General features: G+C 37.1%; 1 protein-coding gene across 4 annotated transcripts in view; it reads left to right on the top strand.

Annotated features, from left to right (window-relative positions):
* WWC2 (WW and C2 domain containing 2) overlaps positions 1-14300 on the top strand; it is a 92892-nt gene that overhangs the window by 28231 nt on the left and 50361 nt on the right. For 3 of the 4 annotated variants that reach the window (XM_079306164.1, XM_079306165.1, XM_079306167.1), the window contains exon 2: positions 5559-5668. The exons of the other annotated variant lie outside the window; for it this stretch is intronic. In XM_079306164.1, the coding sequence (XP_079162290.1) occupies positions 5559-5668 (110 nt within the window). The remainder of the gene's footprint in view (positions 1-5558; positions 5669-14300) is intronic. 4 annotated transcript variants of the gene reach the window in all.

The following is a 14300-nucleotide window of genomic DNA, read 5'->3' as shown; positions in this document are numbered from 1 at the left end:
ATCTGTAAGCATATTTAGTATGGGATTAGAATGCATTTTTATACACCCTTCAAACTAATAATCCTATAACATTAGAAAGTTGGGTAAGAATTGAATTGATTTTGAGATCCAACTTGAGCACTAAATTCAGGAGGTTTGATGAAGAATTGAGAACATTTTCCTTCTTCTGTTTGTGCATTCCTTGCATTGATTAAATTTTTACTTCTCTCAAGCTTGGGATAAAAATAAGAGTTAAATAATTTCATCCTTTTGCATAATAAAATAAAAATAAAATAAAAAATCAGGTGATGCAGATTTTATGTTACTATTCTGTGTAATTGTGCTAACTGAAAGTGTTTGAAGTAAACTTTGTAGACTGTTGTATTGGTGGGTATTACTGTGGGTAAACCACCTGTATACCCTTCTGTAATGGTATTTCCCTTCTGTATGGGTTCCAGATGAATGTGCATGCAGTTCTTCCATCGCTGGATTTCTTCTCTTACGTTTTAATAGATGCTCATTCCTGCACACTTGAGTAGCTGCTTATGTTTTATCTTCTAATTTCTTTGGAGTTTTAAGGTGTATTTTTCAATTCAGAAATATCAATTTCTGTCAACAAAAAGTGCTAGCAAGTACTGCATTGTAAAAGAAAATAATTAATGTGTAATATACATCATTATATATGAGAAATGAATGGATGTGAAATTTAATCCATACAACATCTCATATGAGTGCTACACAACAAAGCACATGAGTTCATTTTGGGTATTTGGAGAAAGTTCTCAAATGCACATTGAAGTTGCTATAGAAGTTGAACATTGACCCTAGTTACAACTGAATTCCAAACTACAAATCTTGGCTGTAGATCAAGTACCAGGCAGCAAAGGAGATGTTCTTGGAAGTAATTTTGAAAGGCACTAAGATGAACCTGCTAATAATTCTCAGGTATTAGTGTACCTCTTACAAACCTGTGTTTTCTTCCTTTCTAACTGAGGAAAAGTAATTTCAGGTTTGTGTGGGGTGGGGTTATTTTTCATGTCTGTGTCTCTTTCCCCCTGCCCCTCGCTGCCATTTTCTGAGATCTGCCTACTGTAACCTTTTTTCTATTGATAAAGTAGAGTACTAATCATGATATGTATGACTTATGTTTCAATATTACAGTTTATTTAATCCTGAATGGATTTTGGAGGAAAAAATAGTCAGAAAAGGAATGCATCAGAATCCAGCATTTCTCATGCATAGAACAGTTTGCACAAAGTAATGTGTGTGTATATACATATATGTGCATACACATTTTTAAAAACATGCCTCTTTATATTCTCAGAAATGGGAAATATTATGGGCTGTCTGTGTCTTGACAGAAATATAGTTTTACTGGTACATGTAATAAATGTCTGATTTTTTGTGGACCCTAGTCTTGGAAAGAAGCTTGTCTTCTATGTATTTCTGTGATCCGGGAACCTCAAAATGGGATTTACATCAAATAAGGAAGTTGTCCAAACTAAGCAGTATTTCTGCATCAGTCTGTAGTTATGGTTCCATTTTCCAGTATCTTCAACGTCATTTTTTTAAAGCATGATGCCTGTAAGGTTGTGGGTTCCATCCCCATGTGGGCCATTCCCTTAAGAGATGAATTGATGATCCTTGTGGGTCCCTTCCAACTCAGAATGTGCTGTGGTTCTGTGATTCATTATTAATATTAGCTGCATATACAGACTTACTCTTACAGATAGGGCTGTAGATGAAAGAACAACTGTTAAAGATAACACATACATCATTTCAGAATCTGCATTTTAAGAGCTTAACTACCTAACTCTGTATTTTGAAAACTTTAAAGAAAATTTGTATTTGATATGGGCTTTTCAATTGGTAAACTGTATTTTTCTGCTAAGTCTCCCCAGGCATCTGTGATTAACATAATCATGCATTGTTTACATAATGGAATTGCAGAATGCTTCCTGGTTTTCCTTAAAATAGCCATTACTCCTTACACACACCTGCCCCTTGTTCACTAAGGTTAAAAAAAAAAGGTGCCCCTGGGTGAGAATAGTTGAGCTTAATAATACGCATTAAAGAATTCCAAGCCTTTTTTAAAACTAATTGAACTTCATTGGATACTAAATGTGGACTTTGAAGACATCTTTTTTAAAGTAGTGGCATTCTTTTAGGAACATGTAAATGTATGCCTACAAACTGAAACAGTATTATGAACTACCTCAGAATATCAGTTTCCAAGTCATGCAGCATTTAATCCTCTATTAATGTGCAATAAACCTCATTTTTCTTGGTTCACATTTAATGAATGTAATGGCAGTCCATCTATCATAGGTTACTATGTCACAGATAATGATCTTCACACAGACAGGATTCCTTCAGTCCTTGTTCCTAGATATTATTTCCTGTCCAATTATGTCTTGTAACTCTCTCCTTCCAACTTTTGTCTTGCAAATTTTCTCTTGCTTCATGTTGTGTTAATTGCATCCATTTGTCATACTTATTTTGAAAGTAAATAGTAGTTATGTTGAGACAGTTCTGAGGGCCATAAGCAATCAGGTATCAATCACCTTGTGCTGGTTGCTCTTCAGTTGTAAAATGATGCATCAGGCTTGTGCTATTGTGTGCCCTTAAAAGACACTGGAGCAAAGAAGAGAGTCATGGGAATGTTACCCTCTTAAGTAATTGTGATCTTATTATGTACAAACCTTCTCATGTTTTAAAAATCTGCTCTGGAACAGTTCTGACATAGTTCAGATCTTAAGGATGCGTTGTCCAAGCATGATCCAGCAGAGCAGGATTCATAAAACAAATTGTCCTGTACTGCCTGTCTTTTTGGACCTCTGTCTCCTTCTTCTGCTCATTTTGTTTAAGATCCACTGTGGATCACTCAAGTACTTTTACACAGCTTTTTAGTGTCTCTTTAATTTATGGATTGTCTGGGGTGAGAGAATGGCTGTTACTTATTCCTGTGGTATCTGATTTTGGACAGGTGAGAACACCTAGACAGAACATTTGCATGATCAGGGTTAACTGCAGTCTAACCTAGAGAATGTGCCATTTATAGTAAGAAGTGAGTATTTGATTAAAAATAAAATTTATGTAGAGTGCAGATGGAAGGTCAGGGTTTATATCCCTCCTGTAGAGGTGATCTAGAAATCACGTCATGACTGTTACTAGCTCTGGTGTGTAACTTTGGTTTCATAAAAATCATCTGGCTGTGTTTATATGAGTTTGAGTTCATATTATGATTTCTCTGCTGCTATATGGCATTTCAAATATTTTTTCTGCTTGAACTACATGAATTGAGGTTTGAGTTAATATTAAAATGCTAAGGCTAAGGATGACACTGAACTTTAATTTTTATTCTGTTTGTTTCATAAACATCTACACATGTAATCAAAATTGAGACAAGACTTTCTCACAGGTGGGTGTGCCCTTGTAGTTGTCACATCTTGTTCACATGACTAACCAGACTCATCAGACTCACTGTTGCTTTTACATGATTGATGCTTCCTCTGAGCATCAGTGGCCTGGGAACTCTTTGACATGGGTGCCCTGTGTTCAGTCTGCTGTATGCTGCCTGCCTGAAACTGTGCTTATGTTTATCCCGGATTTGAAAGGCTTCTCCTGCTTTCCTAAGAGCCTTCCCTTTCTCTCTAGCAGTTAATATTTACAGCAAATCAGTAATTTCTGAAGTGGTGCTGGTAATTCTAAGGCAGCATTTGGGCAGGTGTGCTTGGTCTGGCAGCACTAGGCAGCTGTGGCTGGCGGGCCAGCTGTTGGCCTGCTGAGCTGCACAGCTGGATCCTGGCCATGGCTGCACTGCTTCTGCTGCCCAGAGAGGAGGAGCAAGGGCACAGGTCAGAGCTGGGGTTTCTGGAGTGTTGTTGGAGCAGCCACACTCAGAGCTGTGCCAGTGTCTGGATTTAAAAATGCATATCAGCAATGTGAGAGGGTGCAATACATAGGTTTGGCTTGCTGTGGACCTCCTCTGTCCCTGGAAATCACTGGCGAGTTGACAGCCTGTTTGTGCTACTTACAATCCATGTTTTTGTAATCCTAGTGATCCAAATGTAATTCCACATTGGTAATTTCATCTGTATTTTATAATAGTTTTTGGTGTGTTTAGTGGTTTAACATAGCAGTTTATGAGTGGCAATAAATTAGTGAATTTGTGTTATACTTGCAAATTTGTTCAGAACCTCAAACAAAGTGTTAGTAACCTTCACAGGACTATGATGTAAACTTTGGAGAAATATGAGGAAGTGGATTCATGCCTGCAATTTAAAAAACATAAATGGAAAAAGGATCAATATTCAAAATGTTTTGAATCCTAAAAGCCTTATTCTTTGTGATTTCTGCAACCTTAGCTTGGAGGAATACTGTTCATTTTAAATAATTGGTAGATCATATCCATTGATTATGATTATAATAAAGATAATAGTGGGGCAATAATTTCTAAATCAAATTTGTGCCTAAATTTGTTTTTTTCAGCTGCATAAAGAGTTCAATTTTTTGTAAAGTACTTTCTGTATGATGTTTTGTATACAAAATCCAATTCAGTTTGTAAAAGGTAAAATGTACTATTCTTTTTTCTTTCTTTTCTCACAAAAATGTGAATTAATAAAGGAATGAATAAAGAAAAAATCCTGAAACATGTGAATTAGCTTTTTATTTGTATTGAATTTTAATGGTGAGATGAAAAAATTCTTAGGTATGACAACTTAGTCAGCAGAGAGCAAAGGAGTGCTGCTTGTGTGTCCCATAAACTGCTCTTCATCATGTCACTGAGTTTTTTTTAAAAACTCTAAATATCAACTCAATCCAATTGTCACTATGGCGACAATACAACCTTAAGTATCTTGTTCTTCCTATTAAATATATCACTATGTTAGAGATGGCATTTATCTGTGGATTTATCAACAGGAAGCTCAATACTAATTTCTTTTCTAAAAAAGACCTAAAGATGATCATGCAAAGCTTTGCTCAGCCTCAGTTGGAAAAGAGCCCATGTATTATATTTGTCACTCTAGCTCTTATAATAAGTGCTCTATTATTAAAGTGAAAAACTTTAATAATCTGTCTTCCTACAAAAGCACCATGTGAACATCTAAGGCCCATTAAATGTTGCTTGTAAAATGTCTACTCTGTGTACACTGCTGCTTGTTTTATTCAAGTGCTGCTAACTGCATCTTAGGTGGCTGTGTTCTCTTTTCTGACTTTCCTGCCTGTGGTCATTAGAAACAGTGATCTTGAAACCTTGTGGTCTCATCACTGACTTGAGGTTGAAGGGACCAGTTTTCCTGGAGACAAATAGCAATATAAATAATTAATTTTTTTTAAGCTGTTGGTTGTTGTTTAATTTTCGACTGTCAGATATGAAGGCTGTTGCAGTGGATTTCTCACTTGAGTTACTGCACTGAAAAATGTTTGCAATAATATGTTCTACTTTAAGAGGCAAAAAGCAACTTGTTCTTCTTTCTCCCTGCTATTTAGCTTCTGTCATAACAGGAATTAATACAAATAACAAACACGTATGGAGGAGAGAAAAGGTGTGTCACGGGACTGTTTCCTTGTTGCAGGTTAACAAAGCCCTTGTCATTTGCGGATTGTGTTGGGGATGAGCTGCCCTGGGGCTGGGAAGCCGCGTGTGACCCTCAGATTGGTGTGTACTACATCGACCACATCCACCGTAAGTATGTTCTGGCTTGCCATGCTGGTTATAAAAGATGACTCTTCTTGATTACAATCAAAATGCTGGGCAAAATTTGCCCTTTGGTGTAACATGATTGGCTTTAAAATGCTTACAAGAAAATCTGCTGGTACAAAATGGCTACATCTGTTTCTAGTATATTTCTAATTGCATGGTAATTATGTCTAAACCATGTAAAACTAGCACTATGTGAAACACAATGCTATTTAGACATACTGAAATGAATATATTCCTAAAAGCATTTCTATTTTCTCTTTATACATTTATTATTCCATATTGATATGTTTTTCTATTTTCCAGAAACAGTCTTTAATAGCACAATAGCAAAAATTCTATTTTAATCAACACCTGAACCTAGGTATCTGCATCTGTGCTAGCAGTACCTATACTTCCTAAAAATTAGAAGGTATCTACAGCCATTTCAGATGCTTAAAGTTAGCAACTGCACAAGGTCAGTAGATGTGACAAGGACAGTAACAGACCAGTGGCCTTCTGAATGGCATCTCAAATGTATGAGCAGATGAATCCACCCTGCCTTGTCCAAGCCACTTTTGCAGTCAATAGCTCTCTAGTCAGTACAGTCAGTGTAATGTAAAATGTGATTTAGCTGACTGGTTGGGTGTCTGCAGATGAGATGATTTAACCTCCTTTGGTTGGGTTAGACTACAAGTCTGATAATTAGAATGGGTCATTAGATATCAGCTGTACTTGTTGAGCACCTCAAATAGACACCTAATATTGAACTGAATCCCACCCAATAACCCCATTTTGCTCTTACAGCCTTGCTTTGCAATAAGAGTCTTCTAATCTTACACAGTGTTAGAGACTCATGAACTTTTAAACATACAAGCATCCTTGACTGAATCAAAAGGTGAAGAAAGTAAAGAGTTTTCATCTGAATCTAAATGTGGTTATTAACTTAAACTTGTCTCTAACTTCTGCTTTGACCAAAATTATACACCTGTAAAATTTTGACACGCCAGTTGTATTTCTGGGTGTTTTGAGAGTGCTTTCAGATCAGTGTGCTCTGATAATTGTGCTCTTTTTATTTCATGTGTGTTCCAAATTTTTAATCAGTTCTAAAAACCACTTGTAGTTTTGTTGCCTGTTTTCTTTTAGAACCAATTTAAATGCTTTCTTTACTCTTAATGTTATTCTGTGCATTGAAGGTGAATTCCTGAATATTAGGAGCTATTCATGGTTTGAGATTATGGTATACTTAAAGGTAATTTCCATCCCTTTCTTTTTCAGTCGTGCACTTGATTAGTCTTGTATTAATATATGTATTCCTTTGTAGCAATTTCAGTGAAACTTACTTTGTAAAGTGGTGTATTTCAGTTTTGTGCATTGTGTTTTGGTGAGAGTACTCTTCAGTTGCTGGGTGGTAAACTGTCTAAGAATCTTACAAGTGGGTAATTTGTTTGATGTGCCAGATATGAAGATTATGACATTTACTTCCATCTGACTAGGATGCATGCAATATTTTGATACTATTGAAATCTCTGGTATGGAGGTCACTTGAAATTAGTGGAGAAAAGCCTTTTTAGAAAACAGTTTTTATGTCTGCTTAGTACTTTATTAGTTTTGTGATAAGTCAGATGTGCTGAGTATGCTTTTTGGATTTGAACTGTTAAAATTCCCTGTCAAGACAGAGGCTATGTTAGGACAAGGAAGACTCTCTTACTCTTTTGAAAGCAGTTCTGCTAATCCTCTCTGCTACTGGACAAAGAAGCCAAAGGAGGAAGAAAAACTGTACCTACTGCTAGGAGGATGAATAAATAGATAGATGCCTGAAAAACAGGTTGGATAAAGTAGAATTTCAGGACTCATAAATAGCAGCTTGAGGGATAGCACCTTGGGAAGAAATCTGCTCCCATGTGTTAGGTAAGGATGGGTGACTAAGGATGCTTCATATTCACTGCCATTGGCTGGATTTATTTCAGCAGAATTTTTGAGGGAAGGCCCACTGATTCTCTCCTTTTCCATCCCATAATTATTCAGAGCAGCTTCTCTCTTTTCTGTCCTTTTTCTCATTTGTTTTTCTACTGTTGTTCCTACTGTGTGCCTCTCTACAAAGCTACATTGGATGCAACTGAAGTTTCAGGTTGTCCACAGGACTTGGACCAGTTTTCCTATGATGCCTCCAATTTTGTTGTATTTCTCAAACCAACCCAGTGAGCTATAAGAAGCAGGTTGTTACTCATGGTTGTTTCCTCATTTTCTATAAAAATCTGAGGCTGAAAATGTTAAAGGTTGAGTTTCCATTAATGATCAGATAGGTACTTACTGATGTGGATATTGACAAAACTCCCAATAATTTAGAGAAAGCAATATTGGACTGCACCTTGCAAAGTTCTAAAGCTTCTACTGAATTTCTTGAAAGTAATTTTTTTCAAAATATTTTCCTCATCTGCAATTATTTGTCTTGATCTTTTTCCTTCTCTCCCATAAACCTGAGAAAAGGCTACTCTTCTTTTCTGCAGAGGGTTAAGCGTTGTCTGTGAGCAGTCTGCAAATGTAGAACCATCCCTCAGATTATTTAGGTGACAATATACTTAAGGATAATTAATTTTATTATCATCTCACATTTTCTATATTTAATTTTTTTTTTCACCCCCAAATACAGTTTGGGTTTTTCAACAGCCTTAGAACTTTCTCATGATCATTTTGGATGATGTAAGCCACTTAGAGAAGCACTGACTGAGGTCATTACTTTATGAATATATTACCCCAATTAGGAGTTTTAATGTGATGCTTTCAGCTTCAAGGGAGACCAGATTACAGGCCATCTGGCAAGGCAGAACATGCATATGATGTGGGTAGCTAATAGTGTAAGAACTTAAATGCTTACCCTGTTCTTCAGTGGTGCCCTTTGTTAGAGGATGACTGAAAGGATATTATTTGGTGGGCAGGGCCTGAGGAGTTTGTTTTGTGCAGGATCCTTACTACTGTGGTTTGGGAGAGTCCAAAGATTTTATAACTTAATGTTGACTCCTATAATCATTATCATTATTGCACACTTGTTCTCAGGTATTCTTCTACTTCAGCTAATTTGCTAACATTTACTAATTTTGCTAAATCACATGATTAGGAACTCAAGGCAATACTGAAAATAACATATAGCTATTACTCCACTTTATTTCATATATCTACAGGTATATATCTACAGGTATATATCACTTTCAAATTTTTTTTCAATTCTTCTGTAGGGTTTTCCACATTAAGTGTCTGAGATGCAAACATTTATGTTCTTAGAGCTTGGATTTGCAAATACCTTTAAGCTGATATAATCTTTGAAAGCATTGGTCCTGCTCTATTCCCACCTCTGGCCTTTTGTTCTGTCCCTGCAATGTTTTTGCTTATACTGCCATGAACATTTGCATGGCCAGACAGTGAATCAGATCAGAGAGCTGATTCAAGTTGAAACTAATCTGGTATGGGGAAAAAAAAAGTTGCTATTTGTTCTCCTTTCCACACCTCTATTTATGCAAGCAAGAAAAGGAAGGTGACCTGGGGATATGAATGAACAGTGAGGTGGATGAGATGGAGGATAGCTGCTTTCCATAGTAGCAGTGGTTAAAGGCATTTTGAAATTACACCCTTGAATTTTCATCTGTTCCATGTGCAGGCTTGCCAGGAAACAGTTTTCACTCTGAGTCTGATTTCCAGGTACATTTCTCAGGTGGTGGTGGCAGTCATTGCTTGCTCTGGTTCCTGTCCCCACGTTGTGTCCACATGAGGACATGCAGTAAACATGGACAACAGGGAAGCACTCTGCTTCCTGAGGTGGGAGATGTTTTCCACCCCCTCTCCCTTCCCGAGCTGCTCAGATTTTCTGATCTGGATCAATCCATGGTGTGTTTAGATGAATAGTTGTGGAGGAAATGGCAGAAAGCAAAGGAAACTTTTGGTTTGACATGCATCCTCTCAGGGAATCCCATACTGCAACAAGTTCTGCCTTGACTTCAGCACTCAATCTGTTCCTAAATAACTTACCCCCTTTACTTTCAATTCTTATCTTCTCAGATAAGTCTCAGGAATAACAAGGCAAATAGTTGTTTGCTTCATTGCATTGATCAAGTTAACTCATAAAACAAATATTCTGCTCTTAGTAATATTTAGTGGCAAAGGTAGCAGAATGAAAATAAGTGACAATGTTTAAAAGATAATGATAGGAAGGAATAGTTTTTTCCTAGCCCAGTACAATTTCAGACCATCACATCTCTTTCCTTTTGCCATTCTGCACTTTGTATTCTATATGATGATTGTTCTCCCTGCACTCTACCTGGCACTTTTCTTCAAAGTGGAGTTGGACAACTACCTTCTCTGCTCCTCTAGTTCCTCCCTGCTTAATTTTACCTCTCCCTTTTGGAAGCATGAATGTGTCTTTTGCAGAAACTTTCCTTCTACCACTGTTCTGTCCACAAAGAATAGAAAAACAGAGTCATGCTAAAAAAAAAAAAAGTGAAGAGAAAATCTATAACTCTTTACATACACTGTTTCACACTTACAGGATCATGTTTTAACTACACAAGTTCTATTTCTTGTTGTAATCTTAAAGGCTTTCATGCTAGTTTATGCTTGTCCAACTGGTTTATCTAACACAGGGCCTTTTGTGGATAGACTGCTCCAGCCTGGGACTCTAATACATCTGCATCTATGAAAGTAGGCCACATTGATTTTCAGGAAAGGAGGAATCTGAAAATCCCACCACGAGTCTGCAATTACCAATAGCTTGAGGGAGTTAAATAGTGTATCATCATGAATGTGCCCTGTTTGTTCCCATGACCTACCACCATCTTCAAGTGGTGGCTTGCAATCAATTGTGAAGACTCTACTGTCAGCAAATGCACATGGCAAAAACCCAGGTGTGATATGTCTTACCTTGAATTTTTTTTTTGGTAGGTATTTTCTCTGCATTCTGGCTGTAGGAAGGGGTTAGAGTAATCTGGTGCATGCTGGCTACAGAAAGAGGGCTCAAATAGTGGAGGCTCTGGATTAAAGATGGTTTTACATGCTGGTATTTATGTAAAGACCATACTTGCATCTTTTTCTTATATCTTTGCTCTGCTAGCCTTAGCAGTAGAACACTTAACTACTTGCTTTATAATGTAGAACAAAATCCTCAGAGTTTTTACTGCATTTCACTCTGAAATATATAAGCATATGCTGCCTCTTATCTAGAGGAAACAAATAGTAAAAATCTTTGAATTAATCTTTTTTTGAAATCTGCACATGCTTGGAGAGTACAGCTGGAAAAAGTTCTCATCTTCTCTCATTGCTCAAATTCAGGCACAAAATTATTTTATGGAAGAGTAAAGAAAGTGTCTGGAAGGGAGGGGGCACTTTTTGTGTGAAAGTTTGATGTCAGGAAACAAACTGTAGAGAGGTCAGTTTTGAACATACTCTAAAAAACTTAGATTTTATCCATGTTTCTCTTTAAAACCCATATTCCATTTAATTATGTGATAGAATGTGATTTTCTTTGAGTATCCAGCAATGTGTTAGATCATTTTTAATATGTCATCTTTTTGGCTTGCATGGTCTTACTGAAACTGCTGTCTCTGCAATGTACAATTCTTTATTTTTATGTACCTATTGAACAAAAATGTCACTGTGAAATGATGCAATATTTACTTGTGAAACCGTCCACAAATTTTTGAGTACAAATTGCTTTTATTGTTGTTTGATTTTGAATTACAAGTATTTTAAAAAGCAGGGGGGGAAAAAAGGAATAAGGAAAAAAAATTCAGAAAGCATTTGCTAGGTAAATATTACAAATGTACAATAAAGTACATTCCTTAAGACAGTCTAGTAACACTTGGTTATTCTCCCTGAAACTAGTGCATTTGCTCCTTTGCTAAACATTTAGACTTGAATCTCAGTTGCCTGCAAGATGTGTAATGCCCGTTGAAGTACAATGAAGTAATATTTGCACTTTCTTTTCCTAAGTGTATTTTTGTTTGATATCAGGCAAAAGTACTGGAGGATTGAAAGCCAGTTTGTTTATCAAGTAATGTGGGATATACTTGTAGAATAAACATATCCATAGTGATTACGTAATGTTGCTGATAAAATTGCTTTCATCAACCACCACTTAGCTAACTTGTACTATCCTGTGGTAGCTAGTATCCAGCAATATTTTTCCTCTTCTGATATTATATGTCAAAGGGCTGTTCTTGGTTTTGTTTGTGCCATTTTGAGACATTTTTGTGCAAGTTACCATTAAAATTTTGATTCTCCTTTGCTGCGCCTGGCCCTAGTTTGGTTTGCCTGCAGCCCTTAATCGGGAGCTTGCCCTCAGCATGCAGTGGGATGCTTTCAAGGTATCTCCTCCTCCTCCTCAAACCATCTCCATAGAACAGGATGTAATCCTGCCAAAACAAAGGCATTGAGGACTGTTGGAAACCAATCTGTATTTAGCCTGCATATTTACTTCAGCAGGTAGGTTCAGGAGAAGTTCCGGTGATGAGGTATCCTGAATGTAGTCAGCTGTTGGGTTTAGGGGTTTAAGGTCTGCACAACTGCCTTGAAGGGAGAGTTTTTTGGCTGGAAGGGGTAGTCCTGCAATGAGTATGTGAGAGAACTGGATATGTCAGGTGTAGTGAACTTATCTTTTCATCACTTATTGTTTCAGGCAGAGAAATTGCCACCTTGACACAGAGCATCAAGTTCAACCATGACACGGAGCAGTAGTTCCACACCAGTCATGACTACCCTTTTCAGGGCTCAGCCACTGCAGTTTTGTTGCCTCCTGTCAGGTAGTCCAGGTTTCCAGGTTTGGGAATATTCCTGTATGATGGAGAAGGTGCACAGTATTGTATGAGCAGATCTATATTTAAGAATGTAATGGATTATTAGATCTGTAAGTAGGCTTACTGTTACCAGAAAAAAGATCTTTCCCCAGCTGGTTTGTTCTTCCTACTTTGTACTGGCTCATTGGACCTTTGATAATGTCACAACTCACCTGCTGGAGCATGATGTGTCTGCCTTCATATCATCTGCTGGAGACAGGTAGTGTTTGGATAGGCTTAGTACATCAGATAGACTGTGCTGGATTAAGTACCAGACTGTGTAAGAGAACAAGTGAACATCTAATGGTGGCGACTGGGTTTGAGGTGATATGGTAGAAAACATCACTGGCAAAAAAGAGAGCTATTACACTTCTCTTTCCTACACATCTTAGGTCTCTGGTCCTCATTTCTTGCCAGATCAGCTAGTTTCCCTTGGGATAGCCTCTCTTCTGAGATCATGATTCTGCAACAGTTGCAAATTGAAATAATATGTATATAAACCTCCGAAGAGTTCTCTCTTCAGAATGAAAAATATGTAATGATTTGGTGTCCTCCTCAAGTAGCAATCTAGCATATCTGGCTTGTTTTATTAGAGGGACCTCTTGAGTGTATTTGTTCTCTAACTGTGTTGCCTGAATGCAACTCTCTGACTGAATACAATTTACATGCGGATTGTTCTAGAGCCAGTTGACACTTATTTTGTTTGGCAAGGGGAGATGTTGGAAAACTATTGCTTCCACATATTGTTGCTCCTGTAGTAAAATATCCAATTCTCTTATGTCTAGCAGTGGGGCATCAGGGAGCCATTCCCTTCCCAGTGGGATTTTCTAGTGTGATTGTAATTCCATGTATTTTAGGGAAATAAGATCTACTGCTGATAAAGTAATTGTTTCCTTCTGTTTAAGTAGACTGTAAAAAATTGGCAGAACTTCTTGATAGCAGGCAAGAATGGAATATGTGAAAATATGTAATTTTTAAAAATTGGCATGCCTGACTATCACCTGTATCCCACGTACAATGTATATCCTATGTATCATTACAAAGGCATGCATAACATTGCTGCCCCTGAAGCACGTTCTTGCCAAAAGAACAAACAAAACTTCCAAGGCATGAAGTCAGTCCTGACATTTTGATTTTGAATTATTGTTCTGGCCAGATTTTTTTTTTTTCTTTCCTGAGTTTAAGTGCATCAAACTTGGCTGGCAGTGATCCAGGAAGAGTGCATTTCATGAATAGCAGTGTGATTAAAGCCAGCACAGCTTCCTCTTCTATGTTACAGAGCTGTGATCATTTCAGTGACAGGAACGTCCTTGGGTGGAGCGTGCCATCCTGCCATTTGTGCAGTTCCTCTGAGTGAGACCACAGAATTTCACCCCAGTGTGGGTAGTCATTCAGATCTTTAAAAATAGGAGGAAATAAACTGCTTGTTTATTGGGTTTTAAAAATAAATTTATTAACTATGCACTTGCAGTAATTTGTTTCAAGCTTAATTAATTGGTTTTAAATTAAGCTATCTTAATAGAACTGAGCAATTTTGCTTTGCAAGAATTTTTGCTCACATGCTAAATCCAAGTCAAATTAGGAATAAGTAACCTGAGTATTACACACACTGCCAGCCTCTTAATTCCGTTACTATGGATCATTATTTTTGTATTGTGATTGGACAGAGGAAGTTGATACACACAATTTTTTTAAAAACTAAGTTGTGGTCTTCATAGAGCCTGATGTACTCCTTGTTTAAATATCCATTTGAAGTAGATTCCTTTAGTTCATACCTAAGTTTATGCAGAAAATGCTGGAATGGCCGTGCCAAGACG

The sequence above is a fragment of the Erithacus rubecula genome, assembly GCF_903797595.1.
Source record: "Erithacus rubecula genome assembly, chromosome: 5".
Taxonomy (NCBI): domain Eukaryota; kingdom Metazoa; phylum Chordata; class Aves; order Passeriformes; family Muscicapidae; genus Erithacus; species Erithacus rubecula.
Note: the sequence above shows the minus strand (reverse complement) of the source record. Positions and strands in the feature narration are given on the sequence as shown.